Source organism: Saccopteryx leptura, chromosome 3 (assembly GCF_036850995.1).
Source record: "Saccopteryx leptura isolate mSacLep1 chromosome 3, mSacLep1_pri_phased_curated, whole genome shotgun sequence".
Taxonomy (NCBI): domain Eukaryota; kingdom Metazoa; phylum Chordata; class Mammalia; order Chiroptera; family Emballonuridae; genus Saccopteryx; species Saccopteryx leptura.
This window is the reverse complement of record NC_089505.1, coordinates 56,221,090-56,244,469: the sequence shown is the minus strand read 5'-3', so window position 1 is coordinate 56,244,469 and position 23,380 is coordinate 56,221,090. Positions and strand designations below refer to the sequence as shown.

Sequence of the window (23,380 nt, the reverse complement as noted above, 5' to 3'; positions counted from 1 at the left end):
AGGGACAGATAGGAACAGATAGACAGGAAGGGAGAGAGGTGAGAAGCATTAATTCCTCATTGTGGCAACTTAGTTGTTTATTGATTGCTTTCTTAGATGTGCCTGGTGGGGGGGCTGGCTCCAGCGAAACCAGTGACCCCTTGCTCAAGCCAGCGACCGTGGGGTCATGTCTATGATTCCATGCTCAAGCCAGCGACCCTGCACTCAAGCTGGTGAACTCACGCTCTAGCCAGAGACCTCGGAGTTTCAAACCTGGGTCCTCGGTGTCCCAGGCTGATGCTTTACCCACTGCACTACCGCCTGGTCAGGTTCTGCAGTACATTTTTCATTTGCAAAACTGAAACTCTGTAACCATTAACAGCTTTCCATTTGCCTGTCTCCCCAACCCCTGGAAAGCACTCTTCTACTTTCTGTCCCTATGAATTTGACTACTCTGGGTGCCTCACATAAGTGAAATTATGCAGTTTTGTGGTTAACTTATTTCACTTAGCATAATGTCCTCAAGGTTAATTTGTATGTGTGTTTTTAAATAAGAAAAGCATATACTCTATGGATAATTGGGCAAAACAGTGAACAAACACTTCATAGTTGGATAATGCAAATATAAATATATGTGAAAAACTTCTAAAATACACATTAAGAAAGCTTTTGATGATCAATTTAACCATATTTTAAGAACTGCTAGTACTCAGTGAGACATAAGGAAATATTAAACACAATCTGATTCACTGCATTTGGGAATGTAAATGACATAACCTTTTAATGAGTAATTTGACAGCATAGATAAGAACGTATAATAACAGGCAGATGCTTTGGTCTATTAACTGCTTTTTGGAAGCTAACCTAAAAAAGAATCAGACATATGGGCAAAGACTTATATTTAAAGGTGCGTCTTATAAAGTAATTCATTATACAATTATTATCCTAGTTGGCAACAACATAATATTTAAATAAATTAAAATATATTTCTATCCATGATTTTTTTTTTTTTTGTATTTTTCTGAAGCTGGAAACGGGGAGAGACAGTCAGACAGACTCCCACATGCGCCCGACCGGGATCCACCCGGCACGCCCACCAGGGGCGATGCTCTGCCCACCAGGGGGCGATGCTCTGCCCCTCCGGGGCATCGCCATGTTGCGACCAGAGCCACTCTAGCGCCTGGGGCAGAGGCCAAGGAGCCATCCCCAGCGCCCGGGCCATCTTTGCTCCAATGGAGCCTTGGCTGCTGCGGGAGGGGAAGAGAGAGACAGAGAGGAAGGAGAGGGGGAGGGGTGGAGAAGCAGATGGGCGCTTCTCCTGTGTGCCCTGGCCGTGAATTGAACCCGGGACTTCTGCACGCCAGGCTGACGCTCTACCACTGAGCCAACTGGCCAGGGCCTCTATCCATGATTTTAAATGGAGTAGCAAAAGGGCTACAGCTAAATTTCTGGGAAGGGTGTGTTTAGTTGGTAAAGACATACTGTAAAGGTGTTTAAACTTTAAGCAAAGTTTAAAGGTATAAGATTTGTATGTATCTTGATAAGAGAATGTACTTTAAAATATTGGAAATCGCCAGTATTTATATATAATAGAGTATTGTATATATTTTAAATTTTCAGTAATTTTAATAACATAATAAAAGGCTCATGATAAGCAAAAAAGAGATAGAAACTTATGATTACAGAATGACCTGAACTATGAAAAAGAAATGCAGTTTTTAAAAGACTTGAAGTTAATATGCCAAATGTTAACCGTGTTTGCCTCAGGTAGTGGAATATTTTGTTACCTTTTACCATTTTCTGTATTTCAGAAATTCTGAGATGAGCATATTTTACTTTTGTGTAACAAAGGGAAGATATAGTTTTAAAATATGTCATTCTTCTAAAGAGAATTCCATTTAAATTCCAGGGCTTTAGGATCAGATACAGGAGGATCGACCAGAAATCCAGCCGCCCACTGTGGGGTTGTGGGTTTAAAACCAAGCTATGGCTTAGTTTCTCGTCATGGTCTCATTCCCCTGGTGAATTCAATGGATGTGCCAGGAATCTTAACCAGATGTGTGGATGATGCAGCAGTTATGTTGGGTATTTATATGATTCCATATAGTTTCAAAATATTGCTATTTCAATGTACAACAATATGTCTGCCACTCACAAGTATTTTTCTTTACAGGTATACTGGCTGGGCATGACTGCAAAGATTCTACCACAGTACAAGATCCTGTTAAACCATTTGTGCTTCCCAGTTTCATAGATGTGAGCAAACTGTGTATAGGAATTCCGAAGGTAACTCTTCTCTTTCATTATTTTACAGAAATACTCTCAAGTCAAATAGCACAGATTTGGGAAATAGACTTGTTGGGTTTGAATCATGGGATTGTTAAAAAAAAACCTTTGAAAAGCATCTAGCAGAATATGTGATATATAATGAACATTTAACAAATATAAGTTCTCCAGCCAAATCTCTGGTCTTTAATATTGTTATATCCAGCTCATATCTAGTGCTGTGCTTGTCATGCCATGAATACTCTTAAATTACTCCAATCTTTCTGGCTCCCTGCTAGCAATTTAATCAAATTTTCTAATGTATTGCCAAAGGTCCTAAAGCACAAATTTTTATAAAAACATCTATACCAATGTTCTAATTCCTGTTTTGTTTTTGAAACTTTTTCCGATAAGGAATATCTCGTACCAGAATTATCAAGTGAAGTACAATCCCTTTGGTCCAACGCTGCTAAACTCTTCGAGTCCAAGGGGGCCAAAGTAATAGAAGTGTCTCTGCCCCACACCAGTTATTCAATTGTCTGCTACTATGTATTGTGTACATCAGAAGTGGCATCAAATATGGCAAGATTTGATGGGCTAGAATATGGTAAGATAGCTGTATCTTGGATTCTCTTTTTTCTTTTTTTTTTTATTCAGTGAGAGGCAGGGATGCAGAGACAGACTCCCGCATGCAACCCGACTGGGATCACCCGGAAAGATCACTAGGTGGGGCGTTGCTCCATTGCTCAGCAACTGGGCCCTTCTCAGTGCCTGAGGCGGAGGCCATGGAGCCATCTTCAGTGCCCGAGCCAACTTTGCTCCAATTGAGCCATGGCTGCAGGAGGGGAAAAGAAAGAGAGAAAGAGAAGCAAGAGGGGGAAGAGTAGAGGAGCAGATGGACACTTCTCCTGTGTGCCCTGATCAGGAATTGAACCCAGGACATCTGCATGCTGGGCTGGTGCTTTACCACTGAGCCAAATGGCCAGGGCTTGTGTTTTGGATTTTCAAAGTAGTTGTCTCAGCATTTGTAAGGTTCACTTATTAATGGCAAAATAAAAATATTGCCTAAGATAAGATAACATTAATGATTTAGAGAAGTAAATCAGTGAATTCTTTGTCATTTTAGCTTTACACTTACACTATTCATTATTAACATCTCTATATGTTCAGTTCACCTTTCTGAACTGAATACCTTAAAGGGGAAATACCTTATCTTTATATTCTCAGTCTATGTAATATAGTGCTTAGCACATGGTAGATGCTTAGTAAACAGTGGAATGAATGAATGAACTAATAAGTGAATGAGGGAGTAAATAAATGATGTTTCCCTCTTTATTTTCTTCCATCTTCGTGATTCCTGACTGGTCAGTCAGTCACAAGGCAAATAAAGAAGAAGAACTATTAAGGGCAATCTCCTGCAATTTAATATTGGTCACAATGTGAATCTAGGTCTGCTTGTCAGCCAAAACTTGACTTCCTCTTCAAGTAATGTTTATCCCTTTTTTGTTTTCAGGTTACAGATGTGACATTAATGTGTCTACTGAAGCCTTGTTTGCTGCAACCAGACGAGAAGGCTTTAATGATGTGGTGAGAGGAAGAATTCTCTCAGGAAACTTTTTCATATTAAAAGAGTAAGATAATTAGTTTAGGAGTTTTTCCCATTCTTAAAAACTCAACAGCAAAGTAGTAGCAGGTCTTATAAGTTGAGATATTTGCTAAAGAAGCAAAATCCTTATGACTTGAATTAGAAATCGTAATTAAAGGTCTCTATATATGGTACTTTTGTTCCTGGTTATTCAGGAACAAACAAACAAAAATGATGTTCTAGTTAAATGATTGGTACAAACTGAGTAGTAAGCCCTGAAGGATTTTGGCTTCATGAAAAGTCTGCTGACGGCCCTGGCCGGTTGGCTCAGCGGTAGAGCGTCGGCCTGGCGTGCGGAGGACCCGGGTTCGATTCCCGGCCAGGGCACACAGGAGAGGCGCCCATCTGCTTCTCCACCCCCCCCCCTTCCTCTCTGTTTCTCTCTTCCCCTCCCGCAGCCAAGGCTCCATTGGAGCAAAGATGGCCCGGGCGCTGGGGATGGCTCCTTGGCCTCTGCCCCAGGCGCTAGAGTGGCTCTGGTCGAGGCAGAGCGACGCCCCGGAGGGGCAGATCATCGCCCCCTGGTGGGCAGAGCGTCGCCCCTGGTGGGCGTGCTGGGTGGATCCCAGTCGGGCGCATGCGGGAGTCTGTCTGACTGTCTCTCCCCGTTTCCAGCTTCAGAAAAATACAAAAAAAAAAAAAAGTCTGCTGACTATTATTGCCACATTGGCTTGTTGCTGATAGAGCTTATAGTAGGAAGTTATATTGGCATCTTTGAAAAATTTAGTGAGTCAACTTAGTTTTCCCTTCCACTATGTATCTGTTTGCTCCAGGAAAGAATTGTAAATTACTATGACTCCTACTTAGATTATCTTCAGTATATTTATTGACCATCTTGTGAAGGCATTATTCTAAATGAAGTAAGAAAAAGACAGATACTGTATGATCTTACTTACATGTGGAATCTTAAAAAAAAAAAAAGAAAAGAAAAGAAAAACCCATAGAAACACAGTAGAAGGGTGACTGCCAGGGGCTGGGAGGTGGAAGAAATGGCGAGATGTTGGTCAAAGGATACAAACTTCCAGTGGTAAAATGGACAAGCTCTGGGGATGTAACATACAGCATAGTTACTGTAGTTAACAATACTTCCTTATATCCTGGAAACTTGCTAAGGGAGTAGATCTGAGGTGTTCTCACCACATTCCAGCTGTCCCTTGAGCTCTGCGCTACTTTCCCCTATCCTGTCCTCTGCTCTGGCAAATTGTGGCTGCCTGCCTCCCTCACTTACCCATAAACTCCCACTCCCACTCCTGAGCTCTGTTTAGGTTCCTCCTCTCTGGGCAGAGGCCTGAAAACTACCTCCAGGCATTACTTTGGGGAAATCAAAGGGCTTCACTTAGATGATTTGCTTTCCTGTTCTCTCAGAACTCCCTCTTCTGAATGCCTGTTGTCTAAGGTCTGAAAGTGGTGGTTTTGTGTTGTCTCCTTTCTGGTCGTCTGATATGGCAGGGTTAGTCCCAGTCCTATTACTGCACCAGTGATAGAAGCAGAAGTTCTGCCTCTAAAGTAGGCAGAAATTTAATAGAAAACAGAAGTATTTGTTCTTTTATAAAATTTAGGTTGGGGGTATGCTGCGAATACAGTATTTAAGCCATCAGCTGTTTCTGCTGTGTAATTTACAGGTGATGCCTGCTCTATGAACCCTGGGGTCAAATGATAGTAAAGACATAGATATTTCTATAGCATTCTTTTAGGGTAGAAAAGATTTTACATTTTTATCTCGTTGTAGTAGGTCCACAGTAAGACTGGAATTGTGATACCCATTTTTACAGGTGAGGAAATTGAAGTTAGAATAGTTAGTACTTTTGCCAGCCTTCATTAGGAGGACTTAAAGAGCATTTTCTTTTTCTCATTCTTTGCATGATTGATTGATAGAAACTCCTATGTCTGGCTGATTCTGTAATCTTTTCAGTAAAGTAAGCAGCTTTTCTTGAACTGCACACTTCCATCCTGGGTTGTGCCTATCCAGTAAATACAAAAGTGCAAACACAGCACACTTTTTCCGGTTTCTGTTTCCAGAGCCTGTTTCCTAGAGTCTAATTCGGGTGGCATGTTAGAATTTTGCAAAATTTCAGAATCCTTATAATAATTAGTTGTCATTATACTATAGATGGCATGAGACATTTAGTAGAAAGAGCACTGGAACGGGCCTCCAGGGACTCGGTTCTAGTTTTTATTCTACCACTGCCAGTCTCTGTAACCTTTGCAGTCATTTAATTATACTTAACTTGACTCCCCTGGAAATGAGTGTTCTGGTTTATTGGTGTCCCTAAAAGTATTATTAACACTTGTGTTCATATATGCAGAATTGCATCATGTACTGAATTCTGATTGATTAAATTCCACATTTACAAACTTCAAATCACATCACAGTTGAACAAAATTTATTCTTATTTGTTGTTAGGGATTTTTGTGGTCCTGCTCATAAAGGCCAAGAGTCCAGGGATTCTTTAACAAGCTTTATGTATGAGAATTATTCAAAGAAATAACAAAAAGCTCTTAACATATCACCTATTTTTTTCCACAGAAACTATGAAAATTACTTCGTCAAAGCACAGAAAGTGAGACGGCTCATTGCTAATGATTTTGTGAATGTTTTTAATGCTGGAGTGGATGTCTTGCTAACTCCCACCACCCTGAGTGAGGCAGTACCACACGTGGAGTTCATCAAAGAAGACAACAGAACACGAAGCACCCAGGGTGATATTTTCACACAGGCTGTAAATATGGCAGGTAAGGCTTCCCCAAGAGCGTTCTGGTTTTCTATGTACATTTAGGTAGGCACCCTGGTCTTCAACTTAGGTTCTAGCTGGATTGTTTCCTAAAAGTGATTGCTGTCCTTCTGGAATGCTTAGAGTCGTGTGTGTGTGTGTGTGTGTGTGTTATGAATATGCAAGGCACATGTATACTTATATTCAGCACACACACACATATTCAGAATCAACCCACTTAATAGCATATTTTTAAACTTTTATTTAAAAAATTTTCAAACCTACAGAAAAATTGAAAAGTAGTGTAATGAATACCCATGTGCCCTTTGTCTGGATTCATCCTTGTTAACATTTTGCCTCATTTGCTTTCTCTCTCTTTCCCTCTGTGTCTGTCTGGCTCTACACACACACACACACACACACACACACACACACACACACACACACACTGTTTTTAACTGAATAATTTGAAAGTTTCAACATCAGGACACTTCACCTTTATCATGAGTCTTCTAAGAATAAAGACATTCTCATATATAACCACAATTCTACTATCACACCTAAAAAAACTAACATAAATACAATAATTTGTCAAATATAATCCATATTTAAATATTTTTGAAATTTAAATAATTAAATTTTATAAATTAAAAATAATTTCAATTATCAGTTGTACCAAAAAATGTCTTTTGCCAGACCAGGTGGTGGTACAGTAGGTAGAGCATCAACCTGGGACTCTGAGGACCCAGGTTTAAAACCCCAAGGTTGCTGGCTTGAGCACGGGCTCATCCAGCTTCAGTGTTGGCTCAACAGCTTGAGCTCAGGATCAGTGACTTGAGCTTGGGATCATAGACATGACCCATGGTCACTGACTTGAGCCCAAGGTCTCTGGCTTGAGCCCAAGGTTGCTGGCTTGAGCAAAGGGTCACTGGCTCAGTTGGAGCCCCCCATCAAGGCACATAGGAGAAAGCAGTCAAAGGACAACTAAGGAGCCACAAGAAGTTATGCTTCTCATCTTTCTCCCTTCTTGTCTCTTTGTCCCTGTCTGTCCCTCTCTCTCTCTTCCTCTCTAACTACAATAAAAAAAAGTATAAGTTGTTATTCCCTTGATATATACATTTGTTTATGATGTCGTTTTATTTTTTAAATGTTTATTTTATTGATTTGAGAGAGAGAGGAAGAGAGAGAAAGACAGAGACAGGAACATTGATCTGTCCCTGTATGGGCCCTGAGGGATCAAACCAGCAACCTCTGTGCTTAAGACAATGCTCTAACCAGCCAAACTCTCTGGCCAGGGCTATGATGTCTTTTTATTTTATTTATTTTTAAAATTTTTATTAATTTTTAATTTATTGTGTTTACATTGATTCAAGTGTCCCACTGAATATAACTCCCTCACCCCCCACCCCTGTATCCCATTTTACACCCCCTTTACTCCCCTCCCCCTAACTCCCTCCCCCTTTCTCTCTAAGATTTGCTGTCCTGTTATCTATATCTCTGTGTTATGTATATATAGTTTCACTAATCTCTTTACCTTCTCTGATCCCATCCCTTCATCCCCCTTCCCTTTAACTGCTGTCCCTCTGGTCCCTGTGACCCTGCCTCTACCTCTATTCTGTTCCTCAATTCACTTTGTTCATTAGATTCCACATACATGTGAGATCATATGATATTTTTCTTTCTCTGCCTGGCTTATTTCATTTAGCATAATAATCTCCAGGTCCATCCATGCTGTCACGAAAGGTAAGATTTCCTTCTTTTTCATAGCCGCATAATATTCCATTGTGTATATGTACCACTGCTTTTTAATCTACTCATCCACTGATGGACACTTGGGCTGTTTCCAGATCTTGGCTATTGTAAACAATGCTGCCATAGGCCCTGGCCGGTTGGCTCAGCGGTAGAGCATCGCCCTAGCGTGCAGAGGACCCGGGTTCGATTCCCGGCCAGGGCACACAGGAGAAGCGCCCATTTGCTTCTCCACCCCTCCGCCGCGCCTTCCTCTCTGTCTCTCTCTTCCCCTTCCGCAGCCGAGGCTCCATTGGAGCAGAGATGGCCCGGGCACTGGGGATGGCTCTGTGGCCTCTGCCCCAGGCGCTAGAGTGGCTCTGGTCGCAACATGGCGACGCCCAGGATGGGCAGAGCATCGCCCCCTGGTGGGCAGAGCGTCGCCCCTGGTGGGCGTGCCGGGTGGATCCCGGTCGGGCGCATGCGGGAGTCTGTCTGACTGTCTCTCCCTGTTTCCAGCTTCAGAAAAATGCAAAAAAAAAAACAATGCTGCCATAAACATGGGGTACATTTCTTCTTTTGAATCAGTGATTTGATATTCTTAGGATATATTCCTAAAAGTGGGATAGCTGGGCCAAAAGGAAGTTCCATTTTTAATTTTTTGAGGAATTTTCGTACTGTTTTCCACAGTAGCTGTACCAGTATGCATTCCTATCAGCAGTGCAAGGGGGTTCCCTTTTCTCCACACCCTCCCCAGCACTTACTGTGTTTTGTTTTGTTAATGAGCGCCATTCTGACAGGTGAGGTGCTATCTCATTGTGGTTTTAATTCGCATTTCTCTGATGATTAGTGACACTGAACTTTTTTTCATGTGCCTATTGGCCATTTGTATACGCTCTTTGGAGAAATGACTATTTAGTTCTTTTGCCCTTTTTTTTTTTTTTTTATTTTTCTGAAGCTGGAAACAGGGAGAGACAGTCAGACAGACTCCCGCATGCACCCGACCGGGATCCACCCGGCACGCCCACCAGGGGGCGACGCTCTGCCCACCAGGGGGCGATGCTCTGCCCCTCCAGGGCGTTGCTCTGTTGCGACCAGAGCCACTCTAGCGCCTGGGGCAGTGGCCAAGGACCCATCCCCAGCGCCCAGGCCATCTTTGCTCCAATGGAGCCTCGGCTGCGGGAGGGGAAGAGAGAGACAGAGAGGAAGGAGAGGGGGAGGGGTGGAGAAGCAGATGGGTGCCTCTCCTGTGTGCCCTGGCCGGGAATCGAACCCGGGACCTCGTGCATGCCAGGCCGACGCTCTACCACTGAGCCAACCGGCCAGGGCCCTTTTGCCCATTTTTTAATTGGACTGTTTACTTTCCTAGTGTTAAGTTTTAGAAGTTCTTTATAAATTTTGGTTATTAACCCCTTATCAGACATATTGACAAATATGTTCTCCCATTGTGTGGGTTGTCTTTTTATTTTGTTCATGGTGTCTTTTGCTGTGCAAAAGCATTTTAGTTTGATATAGTCCCATTTGTTCATCCTGTCCTTTATTACACTTGCCCTTTGAGATAAATCAGCAAAAATATTGCTATGAGAGATATCAGAGAGTTTACTGCCTATGTTTTCTTCCAAGATGTTTATGGTTTTGTGACTTACATTCAAGTATTTTATCTATTTTGAGTTTATTTTTGTGAATGGTGTAAGTTGGTGGTCTAGTTTCATTTTTTTGCATGTACCTGTCCAATTTTCCCAACACCATTTATTAAAGAGACTGTCTTTACTCCATTGTATGCTTTTGCCTCCTTTGTCAAAAGTCAATGGACCATAAGGCATGGATTTATTTCTGGGTTCTCTGTTCTGTTCCCTTGATCTGTATGCCTTGTTCTTATGCCAGTACCAAGCTGTTTTGAGTACAATGGCCTTGTAGTATAACTTGATATCAGGAAGTGTGATACCTCCCACTTTATTCATTTTCAAGACTGCTGAGGTTATTTGTGTTCTTTTTTGGTTCCATATAAGTTTTTGGAATATTCTATATCTTTGAAGTATGCCGTTGATATTTTAATAGGAATCGCATTGAATATATAGATTGCTTTGGGTAATATAGACATTTTAATGATGTTTAGTCTTCCTATCCATGAATATGGTATATGCTTCCACTTGTTTTATCTTCCACTTGATTTCTTTTATCAGTGTTTTGTAATTTTCCACGTACAAGTCTTTTACCTCATTGGTTAAATTTACTCCTAGGTACTTTATTTTTTTGTTGTTGCAATAGTGATGAAGGGGATGTTTCCTTAATTTCTCTTTCAGACAGTATTGTTGGTGTATAAAGATGCCATTGATTTCTGAATACACAGCCTCTTTTTCTCAATTTATTTATCCTTGGCTCTTTTTACAGTAGGCTCCTTAAGGTTTCTTGCAGTAATGGTTTGGTTGTAATGAATTCCTTGAGTTTTATTTTGTCTGGGAAGCTTTTTATTTCTCCTTCAATTTTAAACGATAGCCTTGCTGGATAAAGAAGTCTTGAATATAGGTTCTTGCTTTGCATCACTTTGAATATTTCTTGCCAATCCCTTCTGGCCTCAAACGTTTCTGTTGAGAAGTAAGATGTCATCCTTATGGGAGCTCCTCTGTAGGTAATTAACTGCTTTTCTCTTAACAGCTTAGTATTCTTCCTTTGTCTCTTAACTTTGACACTTTAATTATCATGTGTCTTGCTGTAGGCTTCCTTTGGTTCCTCTTTAGTGGAACTCTCTGTGCTTCTTGAACTTTTGTGATTTTTTTCTTCATCAATTTAGGGAAATTTTCAGCTATGATTTCTTCAAACAGGTTCTCTATCCCTTGTTCATTCTCTTCTCCTTCAGGAACCCCTTTGATGCGGATGTTGTTTCTCTTCATGTTGTCACAGAGCTCTCTTAAGAGTTTCTTCAGACTTTTTTGAGCCTCTTTTCTTTTTGCTGCTCTGCTTCTGTGCTTTCATTGATTTTGTTCTCTAAATTGCTGATTCAATCCTCTGCTTCATCCAGCCTGCTATTAATTCCTTCTAGTGCAGTCTTCATTTCTGATACTGTATTTGTCATTTCTGACTGGTTCTTTTTTATGATTTCAATGTCCTTTTTGATGCTTGTTATCTCTTTATTTAGGTGCTCATTATGTCCACCCATTGTTATTCTAAGATCCTGAGCATCCTAAAAATCATTGTTTTAAACTCTGCATCTGGTATTTTGGTTACTTCCATCTCATTCAGTTCTTTTTCTGGGGATTTCTCTTGTTGATTCATTTGAGTCACATTTCTCTGTCTGCCCATTTTGTCTGTGTATTAGGTAGCGCTGTGACTTTGAAATTTTTGTGTGGTCTTTATGAAGAAGATGGGCTCGGTGGTACTGTCCTCCAGGCCACTTGTTTTCCTTGTTCTAGGAATGCTTCTTGAGGGTACTATTTTCCCTCTTGTATGTGAGTATTAGATGCAGTTGGTCTTCTCATGGGTATGTTTATCCTTTCAGGCTGGCTGGCTCTAAGGCAGTGGTTCTCAACCTGTGGGTTGCGACCCCAGCAGGGTCGCCTAAAGCCATCGGAAAATACATAATGCATATCAGGTATTTACATTCTGAATCATAACTGTAGCAAAATTACAGCTATGAAGTAGCCACCAAAATTATTTTTTGGTTTGGGGTCACCGCAACATGAGGAACTGTATTGCGGGGTCATGGCATTAGAAGGGTTGAGAACCACTGCTCTAAGGGTTACCTTGATTATGTGTATTACACACTGTGCAATGTCTGTTGTGTTGGGCATATTCTCCACAGTGTCTGGTGCTTGCTAGACTCCACCTTTGGGAGTGCTGCTGGGTAGGTAGTTGAGTCTAGGGTTGGAGCTGTCTGCCACCCACTACCAATAGTGTGGGCTCTAGTTCTTCTTGGGTTGGTGTCAGCTGTTGTTTTTAACCTGCTGTGGGTTACCAGTCAGTAGCTACTGCACTTTTCACTTTTGTGTCTGCGTTTTCTGTGTCTGGGTACTGTGGGAGGGGCCAGCCTTTGTATCATTTAAGGATCAGCTTCCTCCTGCTTAGAGATGACAACAGCTCCATAAAAGCCCCAAACTCTGTAAGATTTGTCTCCACTTTTCAGCTGCTCCTCCTCCTCTTGCAGCTGCCTGGTCTTCCCACAGAGTCTTCTGTAGAAAGACTGTAGTGTGGGCTCAGACTGGCCTCACCAACCAACCCCTCTACAGGTTGCACACTTGGTGGGGTAGGGCAGCTGAGGTTGTGAAAACAACGTTTGTGGGACCCCCTACTTCAGGAGTCTCTTGGTCAGGAGCTCTGTACAGGAAATGTGGCCCCTACTCCAAAGCTTAATCTCTCAGCCACTGCTGGATACTCAAATTTATTTCTCCCCAACAAGGTGAGCAGCAGGTTCAGACTGATTGTGGCTGACAGTCCCCTCTGCAGAAGTTCTTTCAGCTGTTGAGACCCAGGTCTCAGGGAGGAAGACTGAGAGAGTCCTCCCCTGGGGCTGACTGTGCCCCTCCCGAAGGTGGCTAAGCCCCTCGACCAGATCCAACAATAGACTCACAGGGACCCGCATTTTAAATGTCCATGCTCCAAGCCTCTCTCCCTTCCCCCTGTGGAATCTAGCCCAGCACAGGCCAGAATATCCAGCACCCAGGCCAGCTGTCTGTGAAGCTCCACCCCATCCAGTGCACATGAGCCTCTGTGCTGGTGCTGATCACAGAGAGCAGAACTCACCTCACCTGGGCCAGGTGTGAGGAGCCCTTCATTGGGATATCACTCTAGCAAGGGTTGTTAGGTCCTGAACTGATGCTTTCTGCAGCTGGCCCCTGGATGTGTTGCCCTAGGCCTCCCTAGCAGGAGCTCAGCACAGACCAGTGGGAGACTGCCTGTGACTGGCTCTCAGCATTCATCTTGGAGCTACAAGCAGTTCAGTTTGTGGGTGCCTCTGCTGGGCCTAAGTGTACATGGAAATACTAAGCTGCACTCCTAGGCTGACTTACCTGCTCTGGTCCTGGGGAAAGTCCGCTCAAACAGCCAAGTTTCCCTGAGTCCCGCCTTCTGCAGCCTCTGTCTGCTGGCTGCTTGTTGGGCTCAGCCACTGAAAAAGCCTCTGCTAGCGTCTAGAGCCTGCTGCAATTCAGCAATTAGGAAGAGTGGTGGGTGTGGCTCTGCCCCTGACCCCAGGTGTCAGTCTGTCCAGACTTTTTCCACAGACCTCAGTAGGGTGTGGCCCTAGGAGTCTGGTAGGTGTGGCCTCTGAGACTCAAAGATGTGGTCTGCCCACTCTCTGGACAGATTCAACTGAATCTCCAGTGAGGCGGAAGCATCAGTCATAGACTCAGGAGAATGTGGGTGGTAGCTCTGGTTCAACACCAGAAAACTGAGTCATTGACATGTCCCTTGCTTCCTGGCCTCTCAGAATGACCCATCAACTCTGTCTGAGGTAGGAGAGACTCCTGAAGGCAGAGCAGTTGCTTTTCCCTAGGCTGATGCCACTCAGAGGGGACTGCTCCACCCAAGAAAGATGGCAGCTGCAGTACTGGAGTATGTCTCAGCACAGGGGTTTTGATTTCCATCCCCTACAGTGTCTTTCCCTGGGCCTCGAACTTTATACATTGGTACCTTGAGATACAAATTTAATTTGTTCTATAACCGAGCTCATAAGCCAGTCAACTCGTATATCAAACTGCCGATACTGGATCCATGTGCCAACGCACCAACTAGCAGCAGCTTCCCGAATCATGATTCGTATCTCGGAATTTTGCCTCAGATCTTGAACAAAAATATGGACCGAGTCGCAGCTCATATCTTAAAAAATTCGTATGTTGGTCTATTCATATTTCAAAGTACCACTGTACTTTCCTCCTGTAACTCCAGTCCTTTCAGCTCTCCCGCACCAGAGCCCAGGTAAGTGACTGTGAACAAAATTTTCTGCGCGGGCCTTTTAAAACGGAATATGCATCCAAAACGTTTGTCTCTTTCTCAGGGACAGAACCCAGGCTCCTTTCACAGCTAAATGCTGTCTGGGTGCCTCTTCTAGGCTCTGGGGCTTTAGGGCTGGGGCTCCCGTCTTGGGGCTGAGTACCCACATCTCTCAGTGTGACCTCCCCCACAGTGAGAGTCCCTCCGGGCCACTGCTTGCTCCTGGGAGCGGGCAGCCCTTTCTCCGTCTCCACCCTTCCTACCAGTCTCGGTGTGACTTCTTCGGTGACCCTTGGTTATAGAGTCCTCTTAGTTTAGTCTAAAGTTGGTTTTTCAAGATGATTGTTCTTAAATTAAGTTGTAATCCAGTCTGGTCCTGGGAGGTGGCAGTTGGAACGCCTGCCTACTCCATCGCCATCTTTCTTCCCCTGTGATGTCTTTTTAAACTCCTTAGTTCTCTATGGTTTTTTTTTATAGAACTATATCAAACTGTATTAAAATTTTTATTGCAATCATCAAACATAATGTAGAACACTCAAGAGAAGATGGAAAGTCTCTTCTACTTACCTATACTTTTCCTACTTAGTTTATTTTTCCCTGATACATTAAGATTCTTTGTTTTATCATATACTTTCCATTTAGAGAAATTCCTTTAGCCATTCCTTTAGGGCAGTGGTTCTCAGAATGTGTTCCCTAGAAGATTTCCAGGTACACTCTATGGTATTCCAGAGAAATATGTGCCTGTTGGGGACCAAAAAACCAATAGGGTTTTTGGAGTTCAGACTTTTAGGGGGATACAGGTGTGGGGAATTGGCTGTAAGCTGACAGTCTGCCCAACCCCCCACCTCACTTGCCTGATTAGGTTGCAAAAGGCTGTTAAGCTGTGGTGCTGGATTGTTACACTACCCCCCATGTTCCCCGGAAAGACTGGAGGCAAGTTTCTTCTATCCTTTTTTGGGTATAAAGTTAAGATGATATGTATGGCAGGGGTTTTCTGCACTCAACACAATTAAGAGTAAAAAGAGAGGAATTCTTCAATGCATTGACGAGGAAATGAGTTTGCCTTTCAAATATGTGCCCAAACATTGAAGAAATCTCTAGGACACATCAGGCTCATGTTTCTCATAAACACAAGAATGAAAAAGCGTAACACATTCGCGCCGGGACTTGCCGAGTTTACTAAATCTTACTAAGAATGTATCTATCTATATCTATCTATATATATATATAAAAAGATAACTTTTTTGTCGTTTTTATATTTTTAACCCCTCTTTTTTATGAATTCTAAAAAGCATAACTCAAAATATGTAACATAAAAATGTCTCTTAATGTCAGAATAAATTTAATTTTGTTTAATTACCATAAAAGCACGCTTGGACTTTATATTTTTTCTTTAATATTTGACTTAATTATTATAACATATTTCTCAAAAATTTGTATATAGTGCACCTACAATTATTTGTAGGATTTTAAATGCTCCCCGACTTCAAAAAGTTTGAGAACCACTGCTTTAGGGTATGTCTGATGGCAGCTAATTCTCCTCACTTTCCTTTCATTTGTAAAGATTAGTTTTGCTATATATAGGATTTTGTTTTGACAGTTCTTTATTTAGCACTTATAAGATGTTTTGCTACTTCTGGACTACTTAGTTTCTGATAACAAATCCTTTAAAACTTTTTGTTTCAAGTGACATTGACTTTTTTTTTTTTTTTGTATTTTTCTGAAGCTGGAAACGGGAGAGACAGTCAGACAGACTCCCGCATGCGCCCGACCGGGATCCACCTGGCACGCCCACCAGGGGCGAGGCTCTGCCCACCAGGGGGCGATGCTCTGCCCCTCCAGGGTGTCGCTCCGCCGCGACCAGAGCCACTCCAGCGCCTGGGGCAGAGGCCAAGGAGCCATCCCCAGCGCCCGGGCCATCCTTGCTCCAATGGAGCCCCGGCTGTGGGAGGGGAAGAGAGAGACAGAGAGGAAGGAGGGGGGGTGGAGAAGCAAATGGGCGCCTCTCCTATGTGCCCCGGCCGGGAACCGAACCCGGGTCCCCCGCACGCCAGGCCGACACTCTGCCACTGAGCCAACCGGCCAGGGCCGACATTGACTTTTTGAAGAGTCTAGTTCACTTGTCCTGTACGATATCCCGTGCATAATCTGGATTGTCAGATTGCTTCCTTGTGATTGGGTTGAGTTAAACTATTTTTTTGGAGAGAAAGAGAGAAGCATCGACTCATTATTTCACTTAGTTGTGCTATTGATTGCTTCTCATATGTGCCCTGACCAGGCTCAAATTGGTAACCCCAGGACAATGCTCTAAACCAGGGGTCCCCAAACTATGGCCGCATGCAGCCCCCTGAGGCCATTTATCTGGCCCCCGCCGCACTTCCAGAAGGGGCACCTCTTTCATTGGTGGTCAGTGAGAGGAGCACAGGATGTGGCGGTGCCGCAAAGCATGGCGTCGCTCACGTACAGAACTACTTCCAGTGACGCAGGATGCACATGTAACGGCTCCGGAAGCACCTCATATCATTTGTTACGGCTAGCAGTGACAAATATGGAACTGGACATTGACCATCTCATTAGCCAAAAGCAGGCCCATAGTTTCCATTGAAATACTGGTCAGTTTGTTGATTTAAATTTACTTGTTTTTTATTTTAAATATTGTATTTGTTCCCGTTTTTTTTACTTTAAAAATAAGATACATGCAGTGTGCATAGGGATTTGTTCATAGTTTTTTTTATAGTCCAGCCCTCCAACGGCCTGAGGGACAGTGAACTGGCCCCCTGTGTAAAAAGTTTGGGGACCCCTGCTGTAAACACTGCACTACTGGCCAGGGTGAGTTTAACATTTTTAACAGAAATACTTCATACAGGAAACAGTTAACATTAGTTTGCTCCACTTTAGGCAGCTAAGCTGAAATGAACCCTTGATTAAGAAAGTGACTGCAGATGTTACCTTTCTTTTTATCAATGGTAAGCATTTGATGAGGTAATACTTTGAGACCATGTGAATATCCTTATCCCCAATAAATTTGAACCCACTTTTAGCATCCAGTGATGCCCCTTGCCTGAATTATTACCTAGAGAATTACAAATGCTAACTTTTCTAATTATATCATTCCTTCTACATATTATTAGTTAGCAGTCTTCTCTAAAGAATAGCTTTCCCTTTTGAATTCAATTATAAGCAACTATCATTGTTTTTGATGATCAAATTGTCCCAGATTTAGTCAATAGGAGCCGCTTCGAATTGCATGTATCCTTTAGACTTGTTGGCATTAATTTTTGAAAATTTTCTTATTTTATGGCATAATAAGAAGTCCCAAGATTTTATACTTCCTTTGTCCCAAACCTGGAATTAAAACTACCCTTAGCTACTATTTCTCAACTAAGATATTGGAAAAATTCACAGCTCAACAATATACTCTATTGAAAAGGCAGTATACTTTATTGACAAGACTGTAGGAAAAAAGACATTCCATTTGCTGATGGGAGTTCAAATGGTACAGCTTTTTTTGGAGGGGAATTTGGCATTATCTAATTACATATTTATTTCTCCTTTGATGAAGCAATCCTCTTTGTCTGAGAAACTTTCAGGACTATAAAAAATCATTCGTGCAAGGTAATTCATTAAGGCAGAGTGTGAAATGGCTAAGCACTGAGAACAACCCAGATGCCCAAGCACAGAGGAATGGTCGAATAAGTTACGGTAAACCAACAGAATGGATAGCATGCTGCTGTCAAAAGGAATGAAGATGTTCCTGATGACAGTGATTTTCAACAAATATTGTTAAGTGAACAAAGGAAGATTCAAAGCATGCCTATCATGTAATTTTTGTTATTTTTTGAAACATATCCTGTCATGGACATACTGGTACTGGAGAGTGGGAGAGGTCTCTGCTGCTTAGGATGGAGAATTCATCCACTCAGGGGTTTCTTTCTCTTCCTCAGGCTTGCCAGCAGTGAGTGTCCCCACGGCCCTCTCAAGCCAGGGCTTGCCCATAGGGCTGCAGTTCATCGGACGTGCATTTTGTGAGCAGCAGCTTCTTACAGTTGCCAAATGGTTTGAAAAACAAGTACAGTTTCCTGTTATTCAACTTGAAGAAGTAATGGATGACTGTTCATCAGTTTTTGAAAATGGAAAGTTGGCTTCTGTTTCTCTAAAACAGTAGTGATAAATATGTCCTGCAAATTAAAGTGACCTAAGGATTCTGTATTCTGGAAATGTCAAATGATCTTGCTAAGTTCTTGTAATTTGGTTCAGTGTCAACATAACCTATTCCTTGGAATCACTTTTTTAAATTCTTGTGATATAGTTAATTATAAATAATCTGCCAGCATTTATTAAACATCTGCTAAGTGCAAGGTGCAGGATTTCTGCTATAACATAAGACACATGCTCCTGAAAAATGAAGCATTTTACAAAAATGTCTATTAAAAATAACGGAGCTTGCCCGTCCTGTGGTGGCACAGTGGATAAAGTGTCGACCTGGAATGCTGAGGTCGCGGGTTCTAGTTCGCTGGTTCGAAACCCCAGGCTTGCCCGGTCAAGGCCCATATGGGAGTTGAGGCTTCCTGCTCCTCCCCCCCTTCTCTCTCTTCTTCTAAAATGAATACATTTTTTAAATTAAAAAAATAAATAACAGAGCTTATTCACTTTATTAGGTATATTAATGTTGAATGATTATGTTGTACACCTGAAACTAATATAATATATATTAAGTATATTTTAATTTAAAAAAAAAGGAAAAATAATAACAGAGCTTAAAGTAAAAATAAGTTTAAAGATAAACCTCCCAAAACTTATACATCTTTTAAAGCAAAGCACTAAGGAAACAGTTATTGGCACCTCCAGAGATAAGCTGGACAGCCATGCAGACAGGCAACTCAGCACGCAATGGAGGCTGCCTCGGGATGTTCCACAGAACACAGAACTGCACAGAGGCAATGCGATGGAACCGTTCGCCTTTGCCGAGCCAAGCAGGTGTAGGAGCAGCTCTGATGACAGGAGGAAGTGCAAGCTGCTGGGGCCCAGAGTCCTGCAAGACTGGGGTCTGCTTCTCTGGGAGGAGTCCCGGGTGCAGGCTCTCCTCTTACATCTCCATAAAGAAACCTGCACTGACTGAGAACTTTCTCTCACGCTGAAGTTTAGAATTTTACTTCTGCTGTTGCAGAGAGTGCGCCATGCCAAGGAACCAGAACAGCTCCATGTTACACTGAGCTCATTCTATGAACCGATCACAAATGAGCTCATTGATCCCATAGAAACGAATTATAACCCAGCCGACCATATTGGACTTAAAACTAGGTAGGTTGTGAAGCATGGTTTTAGCGAGAAAATTTCAACATACAATAGCCTCCCCACCCTTCTGAGGAGAATATGTTTCAAGACCCCCAATGGATGCCTGAAACCACAGATAGTACCAAACGCTACATAAACTATGTTTTTTTCCTATACCTGTATACTTAAGATAAAGTTTAATTTATAAATCAGGCACAGTAAGAGATTAACAATAACAATAAAATAGAGCAATTATAACAATATACTAAGTTATGTGAATATGGCATTATTAAGTAAAATAAGGGTTACCTGAACACAAGCACTGTGATACCATGACAGTCAGTCTGACAACCGGGGGCTGCCAGCTAATTAAATGGGAAAGTGGTGTATAGAGTGGAGACGCTGGACAAGGGATGACTTCTGTGCAGCTGGTCGGGCTTGGGTGGCTTGAGCTTTCACCGTGCCATTCGGAACTGCACACAATTCACAATTTATCAATAGTTTACTTCTTCTCCACTTAATATTTTTAGACCACCAGTAACTGAAATGACACAAAGCAAAACTGTAGTACACAAGTAATAATATCCAATATGAGAAACTAGATAATACGGTGAAGATGCCAGAGAGGAGACCGCTGGCCTTCCGTACCCCCAGTTCTCTGCTTCTTATACTTATGATTGCCTGACGCTCTTGACTTTCTTTACAATTTCTCTTTATTTGGGCTTCTTGAGCCCAAAGAGACTTTTAATGGCAAGCTGTATTCAAAATGTCAAAGAAAAAACATCTGATAGAAATCATACTGCCCTCTATAAAGTTTCATTACTGATTCTTTGTCTTTGCCAGAACATCACTGTCTTTGCAGGTTGATCAGGCTTCTGATTTGGCACTTACATATTGTCAATAAGTGTAAGAGGAAGCTGAATTATTATGTAATAAATTCACTTTAAAAATTATTTTCTAAATATGAAGTACATGAGGGAAAAATATGAGGGGTGAACCACTGTAATGTCTCGTGGTTGGAATTTAGCCTGCCTGTTTTCACATTAATAGTTTGCTCTCCTCACCGGGACGGTCCCACTCCCAAAGAATCAGTAAACTTCATATAAAAACTTTACGTGCAGGCCCTTATAAATTTTGACTGAATCCCTGAAAGAGGAAGAAATTCATGAGACAGAATTGTATTACTTTATAACAAGAGAAAACTAGTATGATGTGAAAAGCAAGCAAATAAATCTTTGCCCCAGTCTATTTATGTGTGTATAATTTGAAATAAAAATTTTCTAATGATACTTATGTCATTTCTCTTATTCCTGTATCTCTACTTGAGCTGCACAATTTGAATCTGAAAGTAGGGAAGTGAAACATTGACCATTCTCATATAATAATATCCAACCAACATGAAATGAATGATACCTCATTTGTTTTTCTTTCCCTTCCACGTTTGGCCTAACTCTAGGGCATCTTGTTTTGCCAAATCACTATCTGGGAATTCAAGTGGGAAATGGTTTCTGTGTCTCAGCTAATTAAACCCTGAGACTCCGCGGCAGGGCTGCTGGAGCAGAACCCTTCTGAAAGGAAGGTGGCTGGCTGGGTGAGAGGAGTTCCTTGATAAGGCGCAGTAAGAGAGAGCAACAGGTTTGACAACAGAAGCGTTGCTAGAGCGAAAAAATGTGATGAGATCACAAAACTAGGCACCCTGACACCACAGGGAGCCCAGGGAGCAAGTAGGGGGAAAACCAGTGTTCTGTGTTGGCCCACGCTCAGCGTTACCAAGAAAACTGCCTGAAACCAGGGAGGCAGAATGTTTTCTTTGGCTAGTTGATACCACCAGCTCACTAGGAACAAAGAGGACTGGGGCCATCTAGAAAAGACAGCGTGGTACAGAAGAAGAGCTTCTAAAAATAACAAGGATGGTGGCTCCCATTAGGAAATCACCTGTGCTTCTAATGTAGCCAAACACCTTTAGGATGTTAGCACAGAATCTTAGGGACAGTAAAAGACCTGGTTACAGGGCACCAGTAAATAGATTATTGGGGATTCTGCAAATTGTGTCACACCTTGTTAGACTCACAGTAGGGGAGCAGGCTAGTGGAATTTTCAAAATAGCTTTTTTCTTTTTTTAAGATTTTTATTTTTTTAGAGAGGGGGGAGAGAGAGATGGGGGGGGAGGAGCAGGAAGCATCAACACCCATATATGCCTTGACCTGCCAGGCCCCGGGTTTTGAACCGGCAACATCAGCATTCCAGGTCAACACTTCATCCACTGCACCACCACATATCAGGCACAATAGCTCTTATTATAAACTTCTGTTTTTAATCACTTTCTTCAAAGATCTGATTGCATATACCAATGCCAAATGTGTGTTGACTATGCAAGCTTAAGATAAAATATATTTGCTGTGTTTAGAAGCACCAGAGGACAGTTTAAAATACAATGCTTTCCTCAGTTATTTCATAACTGAAACTGTGTACACTAGAACATAAACCTAAAAATTTAATAAAAGCAAATAACACAAAACCCCAGTGAATTAAATAAAAGTAATAATTACAGGTCTTCAAAGGGGATTTTTAATTTCTTTTTCTTTATGCTTCAATGGAATATAAACCTAAAAGGATCTTAGGCAGTTTATTAAAAATATTACAGTGGTATAAACAAAGTTGAGACCCTGGCCAGGTAACTTAGTTGGTCAGAGCATCATTCCCATATTCCAAGGTTGTGAGTTTGATCCCCAGTCCAGGCACATACAAGAAGCAATCAATGAATACACAACTAAGTGAAACAACAAATCAATGCTTCTCTCTCTGTCTCTTTCATTCTGAAATCAATAACTAATTTATTTTTTAAGTAAATAGTTGAGGAAAATCAGGGAAGTGATAAAAGCAGGGAAAGAAGATAAAACCAGAATAAGATTAAAAATAAAAATGCTTATCAAAGTATTTATACAGATGCTTAAGGCTGTATAGTGTGATATAATGGACAATTTCCAGTAGCCTTCCCAGTGGGTACAGCCACCAGATTTAAAAATATTACCATTTCTGCCTGACCAGGCAATGGTACAGTAGGTAGAACGTTGGACTGGAACGCAGAGGACCCAGGTTCAAAATCCCGAGGTCACTGGCTTGAGTGGAGGCTCATCCAGCTTGAGTGCAGGATCTCTGGCTTGAGTGTGGGATCATAGACATGACCCCAGTGGTTGTTGGCTTGAGCCCAAAGGTCACTGGCATGAAGCCCAAGGTCACCTTTGGCTTGAGCAAGGGGTCACTCGGTCTGCTGAAGCCCCCTGGTCAAGGCACATATGAAAAAGCAATCAATGAAAAACTAAGGAGCCACAACAAAGGATTGATGCTTCTCATCTCTTTTTCTTCCTGTCTGCCTGTCCCTCCCTCTTTTTTTCTCGCAAAAACAAAAAAAACAGTTGGGTTTAAGAGCTTATATAGTCAGTTGAACAAGTAGTAATTATGGAACAGTACCTAAAATGTATAGGACTAAAGGAAGTTACAGGTCATTTCAACAAGGTCTGTTTGTATAGAACTCTCTTAGCCTCGACTCCCCTTCTTCGGCTCTCAGAATATTTTTGTCCTCTTGTATGAGAGGACATCTTTCACATAGGAGTTTTATCTCTTACTTTTAGAAAGAACAGGAGAGGTCAGCCTGCCTTGCTTGTATATGCTATTTTTCAATTCCTGTCACTTAGAATAATCCTTGTGCCAAAGGAATATATTTGGAGATGACTTATTCTGCTACTCTTAACTCCAAAAGCAAACAAGGTGTTAGGAACTAAACTGTACCCCTCCAAAATTCCTATGTTGAAGTCACAACCCCTAGTACCTTGGAATGTGATTGTATTTGATG

General features: G+C 42.0%; 1 protein-coding gene across 2 annotated transcripts in view; it reads left to right on the top strand.

Annotated features, from left to right (window-relative positions):
• The window catches only part of QRSL1 (glutaminyl-tRNA amidotransferase subunit QRSL1), a 37,056-nt gene extending 16,240 nt beyond the window's left edge, over positions 1-20,816 (top strand). For both annotated transcript variants that reach the window (XM_066373551.1, XM_066373552.1), the window contains exons 6-11: positions 1,889-2,064; positions 2,153-2,265; positions 2,659-2,851; positions 3,758-3,875; positions 6,417-6,622; positions 18,198-20,816. In XM_066373551.1, coding sequence (XP_066229648.1) covers positions 1,889-2,064; positions 2,153-2,265; positions 2,659-2,851; positions 3,758-3,875; positions 6,417-6,622; positions 18,198-18,418 — 1,027 coding nt within the window. In that variant the 3' untranslated portion in view covers positions 18,419-20,816. The remainder of the gene's footprint in view (positions 1-1,888; positions 2,065-2,152; positions 2,266-2,658; positions 2,852-3,757; positions 3,876-6,416; positions 6,623-18,197) is intronic.
• The last annotated feature ends 2,564 nt before the right edge of the window (positions 20,817-23,380 follow it).